Below are 19907 nucleotides of genomic sequence, written 5' to 3'. Positions count from 1 at the left end.
GGTGGCCAGAACGGAACACAATATTCCAAATTTGGCCTCCTTAAAGCCTTGTACAATTTTAACATTACCTCCCAACTCTTATACTCGAGGCTCTGATTTATAGAGGCTAGCATTCCAAAGGCCTTCTTCACTACCCTATCCACCTGAGATTCCACTTTTAGGGAACTGTGTACCATTATTCCTAGATCTCTCTGTTCAATTGCATTCTTTAATGCCCTAAACCATTTACCATGTATATCCTCTTTTGATTAGTCCTCCCAAAATGTACACCACACACTTGTCAGCATTAAACTCCATTTGCCAACTATCAGCCCACTCTACTAACTTGCCCAAATCCCTCTGCAAGACTTGAAAACCTTCCTCATTATCCACAATGCCACCTATCTTAGTATCATCTGCATACTTACTAATCCAATTTAACCACCCTATCATCTAGATCATTAATGTATATTACAAACAACAATGGACCCAATACAGATCCTTGAGGCCTTACAGAAGGCCATATAGACAACATCCACTGGCTTACCATCGTCAATTTTCCTGGTAACCTCTTCAAACAAAAAAATTAATGATTTGTCAAATATGACCTTCCACGCACAAATCCATGTTGACTGTTCCTAATCATACCATGTCTATCCAGATAATTATATGTATCATCTCTAAGAACATTTTCCATTATCTTGCCCACCACTGACATCAAACTTACATGCTGAGAATTGCTCGAACCCATTTTATACAATGGAACAACTTGTGTAATCCAGCAATCGTCCTGCACCATCCCTGTCGCTAATGACATTTTAAATATTTCTGTCAGACCCCCTGCTTTTTCTACATTGACTTCCATCAAAGACCAAAGGAATACCCTGTTAGGACCCGGAGGCTTGTCCACTTTAATATTTCTCAAAAGCTCTCGAACTTCCTCCTCTTCAATTGTTACAGTTTCCATAACTTCCATACTTGTTTCCATTGCCTTACATAATTCAATCTTGGTGGAACCGGACATGAGACCATGAACAGACATGAGTATGGGAGTGGGAAGTTGATGTAAATGGGAGAAACAACTCCTGATTTTCTGTTTTCTGCACTCTCCAACCAGATGGCATTATCATCGAATTCTCCATTTTATGCTAGCCTAATCTTTGTTTTTCTCCCTTCCCCTTCTCTCTGACCTTTCCTCTGGCACTCAACCCCATTCCCTCTCCATTCACAGAGCCATTCCTCCTCCCCTGTTTGCTGCTGTGCCTTCCTTCCCTTAACCACCTCCGTCCGGCCTTTGGGACAGTGCTCCTCACCCACCCCCTCCCCCCATCACTTTGTTTGCATCTGCTGACATTTTCCATTTGATGAAGGGCTCAGGCCCAAAACGTTGGTTCTGTATCTTTACCTTTGCTATATAAAGTACACTGACCTGCTGAGTTTCTCCAGCTTTGTGTTTTTACTTCAACCATGGTGTCTGAAGAATTTTGTTTACTTGTGACCAGGGTAGTATTGGTTATTCAGCTGTGTTGGCAGCTTTCCTCTGGCAGTGTGAGGTTCAAGCCCTTATTACACGGAGATCCTGCAATACTGCCATAAAGAAGAGACGTCATTAAGCCGGGTTTGCTTTTTTTTTTAAACACTGAACCAAACACCAGAATAATGCAATTTTGTGCTGTGACTACACTGCTGGCTGAAAGGGAACGAACTCCCCTCCCTCCCCCGCCCCTCCCATTTCCCGTCTGGAAGAGGCTGTGTAAAAGGGGCTTTAGACTGTCGATCGTGGGCAATTAGTTTGAATGATGGCCCAAGCTTATTCCACAACTACATAGAACCATAAAACATTACAGAACAGAAACAGGCTTTTTGTCCTTCTAGTCTGTGCCGAACTATTCTGCCTAGTCTCACTGATCTACACCCAGACCTTATCTTTCCATACTGCTCCTAACCACGTTTATCCAATTTTTTCTTATATGTCAAAATTGAGCCTATATTTTCTGTTTCAGCTGTCAGCTCGCTCCACACTCTCTGCATGAAGAAGATTCCCCTTGTGTTCCCTTTAAACCTTTCCATTTTTACCCTTAACCCTTGCCTCCAGTTTTTATCTTTCCTAACCTCAGTGGCAAAAGCTTGCTTGCATTTACTCTATGCCCAAGATAATTTTGTCAGCCCTGCATTTTCCTGTAGGATTGGGCAGTACATTTTCCGTGACAAACTCTGCATCTGGGCAGAATACTGAATATAGTGCATTTGTTAAGGAAAGATATCATGATGAATTTTCTTTGGGTTTGAAGCAAGTAGAGAGTTGGAATGATTTCTTCATCTCAAAGCCATTTCATGTCAGGCCTCTGCCTTAAGACCAGCAAAGGAGCGGATGGAAAAATGGGAACTTACCTTTCAGATAGCACCCCTAAAAGGCTGCTCCAGCGTCCCATTCATATCCAGAAGCGCTTCATAGCACCCTCTGGAAACAATGGAGGTGGAGTGACTGGTGCTGCGGCGCCACCCGTCATAAATACGTGGCAGAGCAATGGCTGTCTTCCCTCCCCATAATCCCCCCCCCGTAGCTGAAACCGCTCTTTGGTTCCCAGAACAGTTCCAGGTGTGTGGGGGATTATGGGGAGGGAAGATGGCCATTGCTCTGCTGTGTTTTGAGCTGCGGAGAGCGGGCCCGAAGGCTGAAGTGGCTTGGTGTGGCTGTCCCAGCACACACCAGCCGCCCCCTGACAGACCCCACTGTCCTGACTGCCCCGATGGTCCACGCTGCCCTGATGACCCTCGCTGACAGCTCCCGCTGCCCTGACGGTCCCCCGCTGCCCCTGACTTGGAGGGAGAGGGGTGAGTGGGGAGATGGGCCGTGGGCTGACAGCATCATCAGCCTGCCCCTAAATAGCCGCTTAGCGTGGCTATACATTCAGATTGATCGGCGGAGGGCTGCGCTGTGGAGATTATCCCTCTCAGAGAGGGGTTGGAATATACGGCTTGGAGACCGCCTCTGCACATTCAGAAAGGTAGGTGATATTGTGTTTTGGCAGAGTTTCTCTGCCTTTACATCTCAACTTTTGGGCTATCTGAAATGGCCTATAGTTTTGAAATTGCTGGATCAGGACACATTGTTGGTGATGTTTACTCCAAAGAACTTTATGCTCTCCACCATAGGACCTTTGATACATGAAGTGGTGTGTGCTTCAACAACACTCCCTCCCCATAACCTGTTTCCTGAAATTTATGACTAGATCCTTCGTTTTGCTTGTGTTGAGGGAGTGGTCATTTTCCTGTCGCGTTTTTTTTTGAGATTTGGCCTACAGTGATGTCATTTGTAAATTTGCAAGCTTGTTTAATGCAATCTTACATTAATCACATGTTAATGTGGTAACCCTAATTACTAAAGTGAAGCCGTAAACATTATAAAATTATTTGCTGTTGGAGATAGCTTGCTCCCAGTACTTTGCAGAGAAGGAACAAGGATGGGTAACATATTAAGCAAAATCTGCAGATGGGTAATGTGGTTTTAGAAGCCCCACCATGATTACCAGCCCCCCCACATCTCCATCGGGCACACAAAACTCAAAACGGTCAACCAGTTTACCTATCTCGGCTGCACCATTTCATCAGATGCAAGGATCGATAATGAGATAGACAACAGACTCGCCAAGGCAAATAGCGCCTTTGGAAGACTACACAAAAGAGTCTGGAAAAACAACCAACTGAAAAACCTCACAAAGATAAGCGTATACAGAGCCGTTGTCATACCCACACTCCTGTTCGGCTCTGAATCATGGGTCCTCTACCGGCACCACCTACGGCTCCTAGAACGCTTCCACCAGCGTTGTCTCCGCTCCATCCTCAACATCCATTGGAGCGCTTACATCCATAACGTCGAAGTACTCGAGATGGCAGAGGTCGACAGCATCGAGTCCACGCTGCTGAAGATCCAGCTGCGCTGGATGGGTCACGTCTCCAGAATGGAGGACCATCGCCTTCCCAAGATCGTGTTATATGGCGAGCTCTCCACTGGCCACCGTGACATAGGTGCACCAAAGAAAAGGTACAAGGACTGCCTAAAGAAATCTCTTGGTGCCTGCCACATTGACCACCGCTAGTGGGCTGATAACGCCTCAAACCGTGCATCTTGGCGCCTCACAGTTTGGCGGGCAGCAACCTCCTTTGAAGAAGACCGCAGAGCCCACCTCACTGACAAAAGGCAAAGGAGGAAAAACCCAACACCCAACCCCAACCAACCAATTTTCCCCTGCAACCGCTGCAATCGTGTCTGCCTGTCCCGCATCGGACTTGTCAGCCACAAACGAGCCTGCAGCTGACGTGGACTTTTTACCCCCTCCATAAATCTTCGTCCGCGAAGCCAAGCCAAAGAAAGAAGAAAGAAGTTTGCATATAGCCACAATTGGCATGATTCAGCCGACTTGTCGAAAGTTTGTGTGCGTTTGAAAATGATGTGGTGACCAATTACACTCCTGAGAATAGCAAGCACAAAACTCTACCTTGTAATTGCTGCACAAGTATTCTAATGGATTAGCAGCACCAATAGTTGCTTTGTCTAAAATGGTCAACATAATTACTGTGACAATGTTCTGTGCTATTGCTATTTTTCACGGCGAATAATGCGTTCAGCCAAGAAGGCGAAGTGCAGTATTCAGTATTAGTTCCCTATAGCTAATAAAAAGCTTTCCAGGTACTGTACTTCTACAAAATATAAAATATTGATTCTTGATGATATTTATGGCATTGACACATCGGAATGCTTACTCTCACCTGTTACAAATTGTGGCTTACTGACAGGTACCTAATAGCCATGTTCTTTGGTTTCAGACAAAATTTACTTTTTGGAATGGGGAACCCCCTTCTTGACATATGTGCCATTGTGGATAAAGATTTTCTTGACAAGTAAGTTTTTATGATGCCTTCTATCCACAAATGTAAGTTTTGTCAAAACGGAATTGTGCAGAAGTATTTAGCAGAACCTAAAATGTGAAAAGAGCCAACTTTTTTAAAAAAGTAAATGTTTCTAAGGCGAATAGACACTTAGGCTCCAAAGCTTACTGAATTGTTGTAGTCTTTCCTTGAATGACTAATGAATTCTTGTGAAAATCTGTTCTGTGAAGTGTGTTGGTATGTCAGACTTCTGTAATTACATTCACAATCTCCAAGCCCTTTGTAATGCAGATCAGTCATTGGAAGGTTGGTACAGTAGGTGGTGAAGAAAGCGTGGCATGTTGGCCTTTATTGAAAGAGGTTTTGAATATAGAAGCAAGGAGGTTTTATTAAAGTTGTTTCCAGCCTTGGTGAAACTATGCCTTGAGCATTGGTCTGCTAATCTAAGGAAGGGACATTCTTGCTATTAAGGGGGGGTGCAGCAAAGGTTTGCCTGGGATGGAAGGACAAGGGTTGTTGCACTCATTAGGATTTGGGAGAATGAGAAAGGATCTGATGGAGACTTAAAATTCTGATAAGACAGGACTGGTTAAATGCAAGAAGAATGTTTCTGATGTTGGGACATCCAGAACAAGGGATCATAGTCTGATCATAAAGGATAATGAGGAATAATTTCTTAAGCCATCAAGGGGTGAATCTGTGAAATTCATTGGCACTGATAGCTGTGGAGGCCAAGTCATTGGATATAGTTAAAGCGGATATTGATGGTTATTTGATTAGTAAGTGAGTCAAAGATTATGGGGTAAGGCATTGAGAGGAAAATACATTGGCCATGATGTATTAATGGGCCAAATGGCCTAATTCTGCTCCTAAGTTTAAGTCAGCCATTTAAGAACCAAGATGAGGAGAGACTATTTCACTTGAGTTTTGAACTTGTGGAACTCCCAATCAGAGAAATTTCTTGAGGCCAGTTCATTATATACATCCAAAGGAAGTTGGATATGCCCCTAGAGATTAAAAGGATTAAATGGTAAGGAGCAAAGGCAGTAATAGGGTACTGGGGTTGCATGATCAACCAGATCAAATTGAATGGTGGTGCAGTTTGAAGGGCTGAGTGAAACAACTGGTAACAATTATTTGAAGACTAGACTTTGGCTGAAATGAAGAGTCTGAAATGGTTAATTGTATATTGAAAAACTTTAAATAGCTGACTTGAAACCTTGTTATTCCCATCTATCATTTGACTCCTGCAGATTTAGTGTAATCATAAAAGTGAAACTAGAAAAAATCAGTGTCAGATAGCATCTGTAGAGCAAGAAACAACATTTTATTTCCTGATAAAAGGTCAGTGAGCTGAATGAAAAAAATTCCAGTATTTTCTGTTTCCATTTCATATTTTCAACATGTGCAGTATTTTACTTTCAGAAATGGTTGGTGTTTTTGATCTAGGATAGAAGATGAGTTTGCTGAGCATGAATGTTTAAAGTGGTAGATAATATTAAATAGGAAAGAAAAACAGTGAAGAGCAAGAATGCTTTTTTAATTGGAGACAAGATAAAATGTTGGAATCTGCGGCAACGGACCACCTGCGGCAACAGACAATCTGCTGAAGGAACTCCGAGACGAGCAACATCACAGGGAGAAAAAGAATTGCACAAGGTTTTGGGTTGAAACCTTCAAGGACAAAAAGGTTCCACCCAAAACCTTGAGAATTCTTTTTCTTCCTCTGATGCCACTTGTTTAGTTGAGCTGCTCCAGAAGAGAGTTTTAAATTTTGGACAAGCAGAGGAAACCTCAATAGAAAACAACATGATTGAGAGCGGATTAGCATCTTAGTTAAAAGCATTTCAGGAATTGATTTTCGAGCTAAATTTAATGTACTAATTTCACTATTTTGTTTGTATTTTAAAGTTAAAATTCTGAACTTATTTTTCTATTCTCACAAAGATGAGACCTGGGGTAACAAAATCATAAAAGAAATAGATTGTCTTTTGCCCAGGGCAGGGAAATTGGTAACCAGAGGACATTGGGTTGAAGGTCAGGAGGAGAGATTTAATAAGAAACTGGAGGGGTATTTATTTGATACAGAGGATGGTGGGTGTATGGAACAAGGGGCCAGTAGAAGTAGTTGAAGATTATAGAGCAGCTATAGCGGGCCGCTACCTGGCAAGTGAACCAGCACTCAAAATGGTGGACTAATGTGGTGAATGCGGAAAGTTCGCGCACACTAATGGCCTTCACTGGCCAGGAGCCTGCACAGCAGGAACCACGGCCAATCAAAGACCAACTTGCCGGTGATGTCACATCCACCCGCAGTGGCGAGAATACCAGGCCCAGTGGCGGAAAGCTGGGTCTATAAAAGCGTGGCCTTGGGGATAGGGCCCCATCCGTTCCCATGAGCAATATGCTGGCTTTGGTCGAGGTGCACCACCCTTGCTTGCTCTTTGAGCAGATTTTTCTGGAGCAACTGGCTAAGGATGTCCGACTGCTGCTGGCTGTCGAGGACTTCAAAGCCAGTTTGACTTCACAGCCCAGGTGGATGTGCTCTGGAGAACAAAGTGGGACAACAGCGCATCGGTAAAACAAATAGCTAGGTTCCGCAAGCAGTGACTTACGGGGCTCCATTTGATAACGGAAAGGCAAGTGGACTCTCCTGATGCACAATGCTGTTTCTATCGCCAATAGTGGGTTACGGCGGCCCACTGATTGCACCCGCATGTTTTAGGGAAATGCCATGGCCAGCGAGATAGCCTCTTATATGTCTGGGACACATTTTCAAGTCGGCGTTTCCTGGTGGACACAGGCGCTGAGGTCAGGGTACATCCCCCTCAGCCTACACGACTCAGAATAGGAAGCCGGGCCCAGCCCTGAGAGCAGTGAACAGCAACAGCATTCAGACTTTCTGCACCTGCACCATTCTGCTCTTTCTTGGTGACAGCCACTTCACGTGGACCTTCACGCTGGTGGCAGTGGCACAGCCACTCCTGGACACAGACTTTCTCTGGATGCACTGCTTACTGGTAGACTTGAAAGGGCAGTAGTTGATACACGCCAAGACATTCCAAACTTTTTCCCTGGGCGAGGCAAAGCTACCAGCCCCTCACCTTGACTCAGTCATCCTCTCAGGCAATGAGTTCACCCGAATCCTAGCAGAATTCCCCTCCATAGTGGTGTCATAGTTCACCTCAACAGAGCCCAAGCATGGGGTGAGGTACCACATTCTCACATAGGGGCCTCCGATTCATGCCAGGGCACGCCGCCTCCTTCCAGAAAAACTTAACCTCACCAAGAAAGAACTCAAGAATATGGAGAAGATGGGGATCGTGCGAAGATGGGCCTCCCCACTGCTCATGGTGTCCAAGGCAGCAGGAGATTGTAGGCCACACGGAGACTAGCGCCACCTGAACGAGGCCTCGATGCCAGACAATATTCTGTACTGCACAATCAAGATTTCATAGCAGATCTACAGGGGGCCAGCAGATTCTCCAAAGTTGACCTCTTCCAGGGCTGTCACCAGATCATGATCCACCTAAATGATGTCCCAAAGACTGCCCTGTTCAAGTTTCTGAGGATGCCCTTTGGATTCAAAAATGCAGTCCAGATATTCCAGAGGCTGATGGACACAGTGGGACGGGATCTCAAGTTCACAATCATCTACCTGAATGACATCCTAGTCGAAAGCCGCGACTGCAAGGAGCACTGAGCTCACCTGCGTCAGTTATGCACCTGCCTGAACGACTTTGGCCTCACAATCAACCCGGCCAAATGCCAGTGCAGGCTCAAAACCAGTCCATTCCTGGGCCACAGGATTAACAGGCATGGAGCAACACTGCTGCCAGAGAAGGTAGAGGCCGTTATACACTTCATCAAGCCTCACACGGTGAAGGGCCTACAAGAATTCGCTGGCATGATCAACTTCTACCACCGTTTCATACCCCCAGCAGTGGCTTGCATAATATGCCCCTTTGTTCACGTTAATGGCAGGGAGGAAGAAAGAAAGGAAGAAAGAAATCACCTGTGAGAAGGAATCATTGACATCCTTCGAGAAGGCCACAGGACGGGTGCCCTGACGGCCCTCACAGTGGACACATCCAGCCAGAGGGACAATGGAGTCTATGGCTTTCTTCAGCAGGCACCGTCGACCACCCGAGCTGAAATAAAGCACCTTTGACCGAGAGCTCTTGGCGTTGTTCCTCAGAGTCCGGTGTTCCTGCCACTTTCTGGAAGGAAGACAATTCAAAGTCTTTACGGACCAGAAACCACTGACTTTTGCATTTAATAAAGTGTCGGCAACAGAGGCACCTGTCACACATGACATCGAACACATAGCTGGGAAGACCATTGTGGTGGCCAATGCTTTATCACGACCAACGGTGCGAAGCATACAGTCCTTGTCCCAGGGAATAGACGATACAGCTCTGGCAAAAGTGCAGCAGGTGAACCCAATACAGCACCATGGTGTCGGGATTCCACCTGGAAGTCATCCCGGTAGGTCCAGGTAACACAGTGCTCCTCTGCGATGTATCCACTGGTCACCCCAGCTCCATAGTACCTCCTACCTGTCGACGACAAGTCTGCAATGTACACAACTTGGCACACCCAGCCATCATTCTCATGGTAGCCAGCAAGTTTGTATGGCATGGCATCTGGAAGTAGGTCAGCCAGTGGGTCAGAACCTGCACACATCCAGATGCCAAAAGTCCAAAAGCAACCCTCCCCCCACAGTCCATAAAACAATTACAGCACGGAAACAAGCCAATTTGGCCGTCATTTGAACCGGTGAGATGAAGGTTCAGCCACATAGACATTGTGGGACCAATGCCAGTGTCCTCGGGGGCACAATATCTACTGACGATGGTCGATTGCTCACAAGACGGCCAGAAACAGTTCCACTGACAGAGACAATGACAAAGGCCCGTGCCAGATCCCTGATAAACACTTGAGTGACAACGTTCAGAGTCCCAGAACTCATGACTTCGGACAGAGGCACACAGTTCATATCAAACCTGTGGACAGTGTTGGTAAAACCTACTGGGGATGCAGCTCCACCATACATCAGCATACCATCCCCAGGCAAGTAGGCTGGTGAAGCAGTTCCATAGACACCTAAAAGCATCACTGATGGCTTGGCTCAAGGGACCCAACTGGATAGACGAGCTTCCGTGGGTCCAACTGGGGATCTGTACAGCTCCCAAAGAAGACCTAAACGCCTCAGAAGCAGAGTTAGGGAATTTGTGTCTGCTGCCAAAGACCTGGACAAGCCACGCGCAGCAACCCTGGAGAAGCTCAGGAAATGACTGGGTACCCTGGCCCCAGTGTCACTCACACAGCATGGGTAAACAAAAACTTTCATCCCCAAGGACATGAGGACCTGCAAGTACGACTTTGTCAGGGGAACACACTGGGCACTGTTACAATGGTCACATGAAGAACCATACAAGGTGATCAGGCACAATGGGTCAACATGTGTGCTGGACATAGGCAGGAAAGAAGGGATATTCACTGTTGACCACCTCAAACCAGCACACCTGTACGCAAACCAACCAGTCAACACACAGCCACCACGTTACAGGGGCAGATTGCCTTAGCAAAGGCGGACCACAACTGAAGATAACGGCGTCCGCACAACAAGTTCAGGCCTGCTACCTGGCAAGCGAACTGGCACTCAAAATGGCAGACTAACACAGCGAGTGCAGAAAGACCATGAACACTAATGGCCTTCACTGGCCAGGAGCCTCCATGGAGGGATCAAAGGCCAGCTCGCTGGTGATGCCACTTCTGTCCACAGCGGTGGGAATACTGGGTCCAGTGGTGGGAAGCTGGGCCTTTTAATGCAGGGCTGGGGAGACCAATAAATCAGTCTTAACGTACACCAGTGTGTGTGTGGTTCTTCTCTCGCTCTGCAGTAGTGCCTTGCTACACTGCAACATTTCCTCACGAACTCAATCCCCTGATGGATGAAGCCCAGCATACCAGAGATCATCTTAACTAACATCAACATGCGCAGGAGCCTTGAGAGAATTATTGAATTTGACACCAAGGTCCCTCTGTTCTTCCACACTATTAACTATTCTACCATTAACTATGTACTCTGCCTTCAGTTTTGACTTTATCTGTATTGAACTGCATCTGCCACTTTTCTGCACAAGTCTGCATCCTGTCTCTATCCTGCTGTGACGTTTGACAACATTCAACACCATCCACAACACCTCTGACCATCGTGTCATCCACAAACTTACTGACCCATCCCTCTACTTTGTTCAGATCATTTATAAAAAAAATCACAAAGCACAGTGGTCCCAGAACAGACCCCTGCAAAATTCCACTAGCACTGACCTCCAGACAGAATACTTTCTGTCCATGACAACTCTCTGCTTTCTACAGGCAAACCAATTCTGTATCCACACAGCCAAGGTTCCATGGATCCTTGAACAAGTCTTCCATGGGGGACCTTGATATTTTCAGCGCCAGAGATTGAGGTGGGGCACCTCTTATAAAAAGGATTCTATCACTGGAGCTGAGGACTGAAAGGCTTTTAACTTTGTTGTAATAAATACTTCACCACAAAAAGAGACATTAAAGTAGTCTCTGCCTGATGTAGTTGTGAAAAAAGAGTAAATATGCAAAAATGTTGCTTAATTTTTGCTTTTACTCATTGCTGAATTTACATTTTTACAGTTTAACTCTATTTTCCTGACAAAAAATACTGTACTCTGCTTTCAGTTATACTCTATTATAATCAAGATTTTTTTTTCTTTATGAAAGTGAGAATTGTCAATAATGTATAGCTTTGGGTGGTACTGAATGATATTTTGATGGCTGTACGTATCCTGTAACTTTGGATCTCACAAATTAATAGGAGTAAATTATTCTGAAATATGTATATATATTTATATTCTCTGCTTATATAATTATGTGCCGTGTATGTGTGTTATGTGGTCTGGAGAAATGCTGTTTTGTATGGTTGTATATGTATGATCAGATTAAAATAAACTTTTGATCTGATTTAAAGGTATGGATTGAAGACAAATGACCAGATTCTGGCTGATGAGAAACACAAGGAACTGTAAGTGCACTTCAAATCTTGATTATATTAGCTAAAGGAGTCTGAAAATAACTTCAAGGTTGTAAACGATGGGCTTCTTTAGAATTTGTTGTCTTGATACGTCCAGAATGATGCTGCTGGATGAAGGTGGAAAACTTTGCCTCACAGTTGCCCATTGGGAAGTCAACGGAGTTCATTACTAGTGATTGAAAGAAGACAATAATGTACTGGGTTGAGAGCTTTGCCTTAAAACATAACACAGTTGTGGGCTATATAAAAAGGGGTGATGAGTCAACATACAGGAGGGAGATTGAAAACTTGGTTGAATAGTGCAGCAACAACAACTTCTCAGTGAATGTCACGAAAACCAAGGAGCTGATTGTAGCATTTACGAAGGGAAAACCAGAGGTGTACGATCCAGTGAATAGGGAATCAGAGGTGGGGAGGGTGAGCAAATTTAAATTCCTGGGAGTCACTATCTCAGAGGATCCTTCCTGGACCCAACACACTAATATCATCATGAAGAAAGCACGTCAGTACCACTACTCTCCAAGGAGTTTGTGGAGATTCAGAATTTTATTGGAAACCTTGGCAAACTTCTACAGTTGTGTAACCGAGAGTGAAATGAACGGTTGCATCACAGCCTGGTATGGGGGCACCAATACCTCTGAGTGGGAAGCCCTACAAAATGTAATGGACATAGTCCAGTGCATCACAAGTCAACCTCTCCCAATCATCGAGAAAAATCCATATGGATTGCTGCCATCGGAGAGCATCAGCAATTGTCAAGGATCCATACTACCATACTATCTCTGTTCTCACTGCTGCCATCAGAAAAGAGGTATTGGTGCCGCAAGTCTTTTTAATCTTATCATTAAGTACTGGCCGTAATTTTAATAATCCATCCTATATAATTCCAGTTAAAGCTTTCTGAAAAGGAATCAATTGAAAAATATCAGCGAAATCTGGTGGATATACAAATGGAAAATCCAGTAATATGGTATTTAAGAAATTTCTAATCTGTAAATATTAAAAGAAAGAATATTTGGTAAATCATATTTGCTTGCCAGCTGTTCAAAAGACATTAAATGTCCTTCCTTAAATGAATTTGTAAAAGAAACAATACCTTTGATTTTTCCTTATATAGAAAGATTGATCAATTATTGATGATTGAAAAAAGTAATTACAAGATATAGCACTAAATAAGACAAAGTTTTAAAGTTTTTAAAAATAAAAAAAATTCCCAAATTGGAACCAGATTCTCAATATATGTTTGGCGTTGGATCAGATATATTCCTATTGATCTTGGAAAAGCTAAATGGAAGAGGTGTCGCAAGAAGAAGCCCACTGAATACTGCTATCTAGATCTCAATTCTAAATCTGTCCTTCATGGACATCCAATTTATTGAATAAAAAATCCAAAAAGTTAGATAGCAAATATTAGCAACCCAGTAGGAGACCATCTAGAAAAAGAAAATCTCATGTAGTTGTAAAAAAACTTTATTTAGTATTTTTTCCAATAAAAATAAACAGACTTTTACAGAATAAGTAGTCTAATAATAAAACAGTAAAACAAACCCACCCCTCCCCCCTCCCACAACAGATCCCTCAAGGGAAGCATTAAAAATAAACAAAAACATTCAGTAATTTACAATATTACTAAATTCATATTCTTCATATATGGTGTCCACATCTTAATTTAAACAATCATAATTATTATGTAAATTATATGTAATTTTCTCCATGTAGATACACGACTTCAACTCATTAAGCCATCGAACTACATTTAACTCCACTTCATCTTTCCAAGACACAGCAATACATTTATGAGCAACTGTCAATGTTAGAGGAATAAACGCTGTCTGAGACTTATCCAACCCCAAGTCCACTAACGGAATAAAATAGCCCAACAAAAAAAAATTTTGGATCTAAAGGAAAGTGAATTTTAAACAAATTTTGAAAAAGATTCCTAATTTTAAACCAGAAAGGATGAACTTTATCACAAAACCAAAGAGACTGTGTAATGTTCCAACACATAATCCACACCTAAAACACAAATCTGAATTACTAAATCCATATTTTTTCAATTTTTCAGGGATTAAATATTATTGTAATTGCAAAAAATTATAATTAACCATACTATATCTTACATTAATTAATTTAATCAACCCATCATAACACATATTTTCCCAGTCCACCTGACTAATCTCACAATCATGCTCCCATTTAATCCTAGATGTATCTAAATTTTTTTTAACCATTGTATCTTGTAATAATGCATACATTTCTGATATAAAACCTTTATCTGAAAAATATGAAACCATAAATTCAAATTTAGTTAATTTAGAAATTTTCATTTCACTTCCAAAATTGTCTTTCTCTAATGCCCTAATTTGATAATAAACAGAGAATTCTCTAAAATCCCAAATTTCTCTTTAAGATGATTAAATGATAAAAATTTATCCTCTTCAAAACAATCCTGCAAACCTTTTATTCTTTTAATCCACCAATCTTCTAAAATTCTATTATTCAATGAAAAAGGAATCAATTTATTTTGATATATTGAGGTAGGAACTGATAAACTACCTTTTGATCCTATTAATAAATTCTTTTTAGTCCAAATTTCTAATAAATGTTTAAAAATTGGTACAGTATATTTCTTTAGTAAGACAGTGTTCCATTTAAATACAAACTGATGGGGACAAGGTTCCAAGATCGCAGCCAATTCCACCCTTGCCCAACTAGGAGGATTTGAAATATCTAACATGTGATTAATAAATTTTAATTGAGCTCCTTCATAATAATTAAAAAAATTAAGTAATTGCAAACCTCCCAAAGCAAACTGCCAGGTCAATTTATGCATCGCTACTCTTGTTAATTTTCCTTTCCATAAAAATTCTCGAACTACTTTATTTAAATCTTGAAAAAAGGATTTTGGAAGAGAAAAAGGAATCGATTGAAACAAATATTGAATTTGCGGAAAAATATTCATCTTTATACAATTTACTCAACCTATTAAAGTTAAAGGTAAATCTTTCCATTTAATCAAATCTGCTTTAATCTTTCTCATTAATGGTACATAAATTATACAATGATTGAAAATTTACATCAATCATTATCGCTAAGTACAATTTTATCAGTCCATTGAAATTTACTAATTTGTCTAGATTGATCGTAATTTCCTTCAGAAATTGGAAATATTGTAGCGGCGGCTACACTTTTCCTGCAATAACACACGCAACCAGATGGATTGAGCTCAGTGAGCAGACTAGTTTATTGCAGGCTGCTGGGCTGCACTTATACTCCCAGCCTGGACCTGGCTGAGAATCGTGCTGGAGGGCGCTGACGTCATCCGGGCGTCACGTGGTCCCCAAACGTGGGTTTCTGATCCCCGAGCTGGAAGGAAGGGATACCCCCGACAGTGCCATTTTGGCCGGTTGCCCCGCCGCGTGGCTAACAAGCAGGGCCGGTTCACCTGCCTTGTGGTGAGCCGTCACAGTATTTCACTTTTATCCCAATTCACTTTATATCCAGATAATTTACCATATAATTCTAAACAATTTTTGCAAATAAATTAAAGATTGATCGGATTAGTTAAATATATCAAAACATCATCAGCAAATAAATTAATCTTATATTCGTCCTGTCCAATCCTTGTATAATATTCTCATTCTGCCTGATTGCCTGAGTTAACGGTTCAATGACCAACAATCTCATGTACTTGAATAGAGGAGAAAAATTGAGTCTACATAAGTTTATATAAATCTTCAAATCTCCCTTTGCTCCCATTGACGCTGCATGACCTGCTGAGTTTCACCAACACTTTTATGTATTGCACTACAATCAGTATCTGCAGTTTTCTGTCTTTATATTTTTTTGTTGTGTGTGTGTGGCGCACGTATTCATTTATTGTGCATTGTTCAAAAAACATGTAAGCATCCTTGTAAATAGATTTATTTTTCACAAGATCATAACCCTTTGTGATATACTGCATTTTACTTTATGTCTGGAGTACTTTTTTACTCAGGGAATTGTTGGTGAGGGAATGATTATGGAAGAAATGCTTACATTGAACTGTGGCAATGAAGATAATGAAACCTTATGATTCTCCTTTCCGCTGATGAAAATTGTGTTTAGTAAAGCCATTGCTTGAAAGGAAATTGTCGACGGTGAAATCTTGTTTTGATTCTCTTATTTTCAAGAGTTGCTAGAAAAACACTGATATGTGTCCATTACAGATAACGGTGTTATTTTGCTTTTAACCTTGGAGTTAGTTACATTCAAAATAAATCATTTATAGAACTTTGTTCTCTGAAACAACTTCTGTTGAGTTAAATGACATGATTGTAAACAACACATGGTGATTACTCTTTTCAAGTTTGTTACCACAAAATACAGTCTAAGGTGTATATTTACATTGGAATTTTTGATTAACTTCAACTCTGATCACTTCTCATCTCCTGAGTTGTGCCTTGGTTTGGACAGGTTGTGTAACCCGCCCTGGTATTGTTCTTTCCCTACTCCTCAGTTTCTCTTCCTCTTCCTTAGCCCTCTGTACTCTCCTATTAATTCTCAGCTTCTCCCTGAATCCAAGTATTACCTCGGGATACTGTGCTCCTCTCCCTTCCTTTTTCGTTCAGGTGTTTGTGTATTTTTACCTCATTCCTGAGGAAGGGCTCAGGCCTGTGAAAAGTTGACTGCCTTTGACCTTCTGAATTTCTCCAGCACCTTTGTGTGCTCTCACGTTTAAGATGGATGCCTTTGTTTTTTTCATCAGTTTTTGCCCAAAGCCATAGCAATTCTATGGCTGGATCCAGGCATTGTCATATCCCTGCAGTGATACGTAGCCCATACTTTAAAATATTTTTTGAGAATTGTGCTTCCTGTTCCTCGTTTACTTTCTAATTGTAATTATTAGGAAAATCACAATTTTCCAGAGCAATGATTTTTTTTCTCCTTCTTGCCTATGTTTACATTTCACTTGAATTTTCTACTGATGGTGTGAGGAATTTGTATTACCACCATGCTAATTTAACACTTCCTTATTCATATTGCATGTCGAGTCATATTACTGTAAACAAGCTGGCTGCTCATTCCAATTCCATTGGAAACAGTAGTGATAACGTAGAAGTTTTTAATTGGCTTTGAAGTACTCTGGAACATCTGAGGTTCTAAATTTTTTAAACTCCTTCCTTTAGTGATTGTCTAAATTTTTGTCTTAAAGATATGAACCTGATTCCAAACCATTGCCCGGTTTCTTGGTCAGTTTCTGATGGTGCCATTAACTTTAATTTTCCTACCTCTACCTCTGTTCCAACTTTTCATTCTGATCATTGTAATTAATATGTTTCAGCATTTTTTTTTGTTTGCAGTGCATTCTTGTCTGAACACAACGTCCTTTAATCTTGCTCATTTCCTGTTAACAAGACATCAACTAAATCTTCTTATTCCTGCTATCCCTTTTGTAATTTTTCATTTATTTTTGTCCTGCTTTTTTTATATTAGCCTTTATTTCCATTTAAATTTTTACTTCTGATTTATTTTTGTCTATTTTCCAGTTCATTACTTCTTTCCAACAATCAATCCCATCCTCTCCAGAACTGATGCTGCTCCCTCCAAGAAAACCTTTAGCTGATACCCTTTCACTCCTTATTTATCTATCTGTCAATCTATTTATTTTAATGATGCAGTAGGTTAGGAGGCCCTTCTGCCCAGGAAACCCATGCAGCCGAATTAACCTACCAGACTTGTTCATTTCGGAGGCTGGGAGGAAACTGGAGCACCTTGAGAAAACCCATGCAGGTCAAGAGGAGAACATACAAACTCCTTACAGAGACCCGGATTCTAACCCAGGTCTTTCATGGAGTTATGTGCTACCCAATTATGGTTTAGTTTTAGTTTGTTTTATTTGTCACAAGGCAACTAGTTCAGTGAGAGGGGTTCTTCTGCAAACAGACAGCAGGTTATTTCCTACATTAGCTATGTGCAGAGTAAACAATTACAATTAGCACCAAGCAAGGGTAGCAAGATGGTACTATTACAGAGTTCATTCACCAGTCTGGCTGTGAAGAAGAAATTGTCTTTAAGCCTTTTGATGCATGTGTTCACACTTTTTCAGCCTTCTTGGTGGGCGGTGGGAGAAGAGAGTATGTCCAGGTGTGCTATATTTTATATACCCCCTCCATAAATCTTCGTCCGCGAAGCCAAGCCAAAGAAATATTGTATGTAGATATGCTTTAAATGCAAGAGCTTGGCTCAAGTCAGACAGTCCAGGCTCCAAGTGCCTTTGCAAAAACTTTGAAAAAATCCTATAAGGACTTCACAAGTAGGTGTTAATTGGACCTGCTGTGGACTAATGGATTATTGTTTTGTCTTGAGTGCAGTTTGCTGTTCTAGGAAGGTCATGTGATTTTGCAAGCAGAGAGAGAAATAATTCAGTCCAGCAGCAGCTGAGACTGGAACATGACAAGCTTGTGAAAAACCCCATTTTGAGGATGGGTTGTGAGTTCTTAGTTCAGCCTGTTCAAAGCCCTTGTGGTCCATACAAGAGGAGATGGCTGGCTCACTTGAAATAAGGCAAACAAAAAGGAATTCTGTGGTAACCTGAAAGAAAGAGGTTATCATCTGGAAAACCCTGATGGGGCAAGTTTCTTCGGCAAGACACTGAAGTGTACAATGAGCAACAAATATCTCTCTGAAAACTGACAAGAACCTTCCTGAGTGGTAACCATTTACCTTTCAAGCACCAAACCCTGGTGAAATTCATAAATGTTAAATTCTGTGCTCAGTATAAGAATTGCCTGATACCGGGTGAACTTGGAGGAGTGAGAAAGTGAGATTAGACTGTGTTTAAGTAACCATTTGTCTTGGTGAATTTCTTTTGCTCTTGGGTTTTGGGGTCCTCTGGGCCCATAACACCGGGGCATGATAGATCAGTGTGTTGGCTGCCTTTCCCAGGCAGTGGGAGATGCAGGTGAACTCCATGGAGGGAAGGAAGGCTTGCATTATGTTCTGAGTTGCATTCATTGCCTTCTGTCATTTATTCTGATGTTGATCACAGCAGCTCCATCCCATGCTGTGATGCATCCAGAAAGTATGCTTTCAATGGTGGACCTGCAGAGGTTGTTAAGGACAAGGGAGATGCCAAACTTTTTACCTCTGAGAAAGTGGCATTGGTGTGCTTTCTTGATCATTGCATCAATGTGCTAATCCCATGTCACGTCATTGGAGATTTTTAATTATTTGACTGGAGACATTGTAGTTCTCATTAGGATTCAGTTCCTGAAATTTGGCGAAGAAGGCATCGACATGAATATTCTTGCATTTGCCTGAAGCTTCTATCTTGTTCTGATCTGTGGTTAGAATTATTCTTTCCCTCTCCTCTATCAGGCAAATGGGAATGATTATTTAACTTTGAAACCTCCTTTCCAGGTGTTCTCAGTTTCAACCAATTTATTTGAGTAGAATACATAAAGTTCACCCTCCCTGTTGATGGTTAATATCCAGTTTCACATCCTCTGCAGAAACAACCCACCATTGTACAGCGTTGCCTCCTTTTGCCTGAAAAATCATATTTTTTTGTGACTATTATTGACATAAACTGTAAACTATTCTGCTCTGTCGAATAGGTTCAAATCTTTGACTTAATAACTTCCTCAGGCTTTTGTAAAAGTTTCTTGTGTCATTACTGTGTCATTTTGGAATTGATTATAAAGTAGCAATTTAATTAAAAGTTTTGTTTTAAAAGTATGTGCAAATTCATTGGAAACCAAACTGCTCTCAGTTGGTAAAAATTCATGAAGCCAAGTTGACAGAACATACAGCATGGAAACCGGCTCTATGGTCGATATTTCTGCGTCAAGCATGATGCCCAGGTATATTCAGTCTTAATGGTGAGCAGAAACTCATTGGCTGAAGATCCTTCTTCTATGCTCTATAATTCTATAACTTTAAGCTGCTCATTTGAATGGAAAGTACAAATTCATTTGTATCA

The 19907-nt window shown here is 41.7% G+C and overlaps 1 protein-coding gene across 9 annotated transcripts in view; it reads left to right on the top strand.

Annotated features, from left to right (window-relative positions):
- Nucleotides 1–19907, top strand: part of LOC138736190 (adenosine kinase-like) — a 113575-nt gene that overhangs the window by 21057 nt on the left and 72611 nt on the right. For all 9 annotated transcript variants that reach the window (XR_011340136.1, XM_069885281.1, XM_069885279.1 and 6 more), the window contains exons 2-3: nucleotides 4807–4881; nucleotides 11882–11935. Coding sequence is in view for 8 of the 9 variants with exons in the window: in XM_069885281.1 (XP_069741382.1) it covers nucleotides 4807–4881; nucleotides 11882–11935 (129 nt within the window). In the remaining variant the exon portion in view is untranslated. The remainder of the gene's footprint in view (nucleotides 1–4806; nucleotides 4882–11881; nucleotides 11936–19907) is intronic.

Source organism: Narcine bancroftii, chromosome 6 (genome assembly GCF_036971445.1).
Source record: "Narcine bancroftii isolate sNarBan1 chromosome 6, sNarBan1.hap1, whole genome shotgun sequence".
NCBI lineage: Eukaryota > Metazoa > Chordata > Chondrichthyes > Torpediniformes > Narcinidae > Narcine > Narcine bancroftii.
The sequence above is the reverse complement of the archived record's forward strand: the minus strand, read 5'-3'. Positions and strand labels throughout refer to the sequence as shown.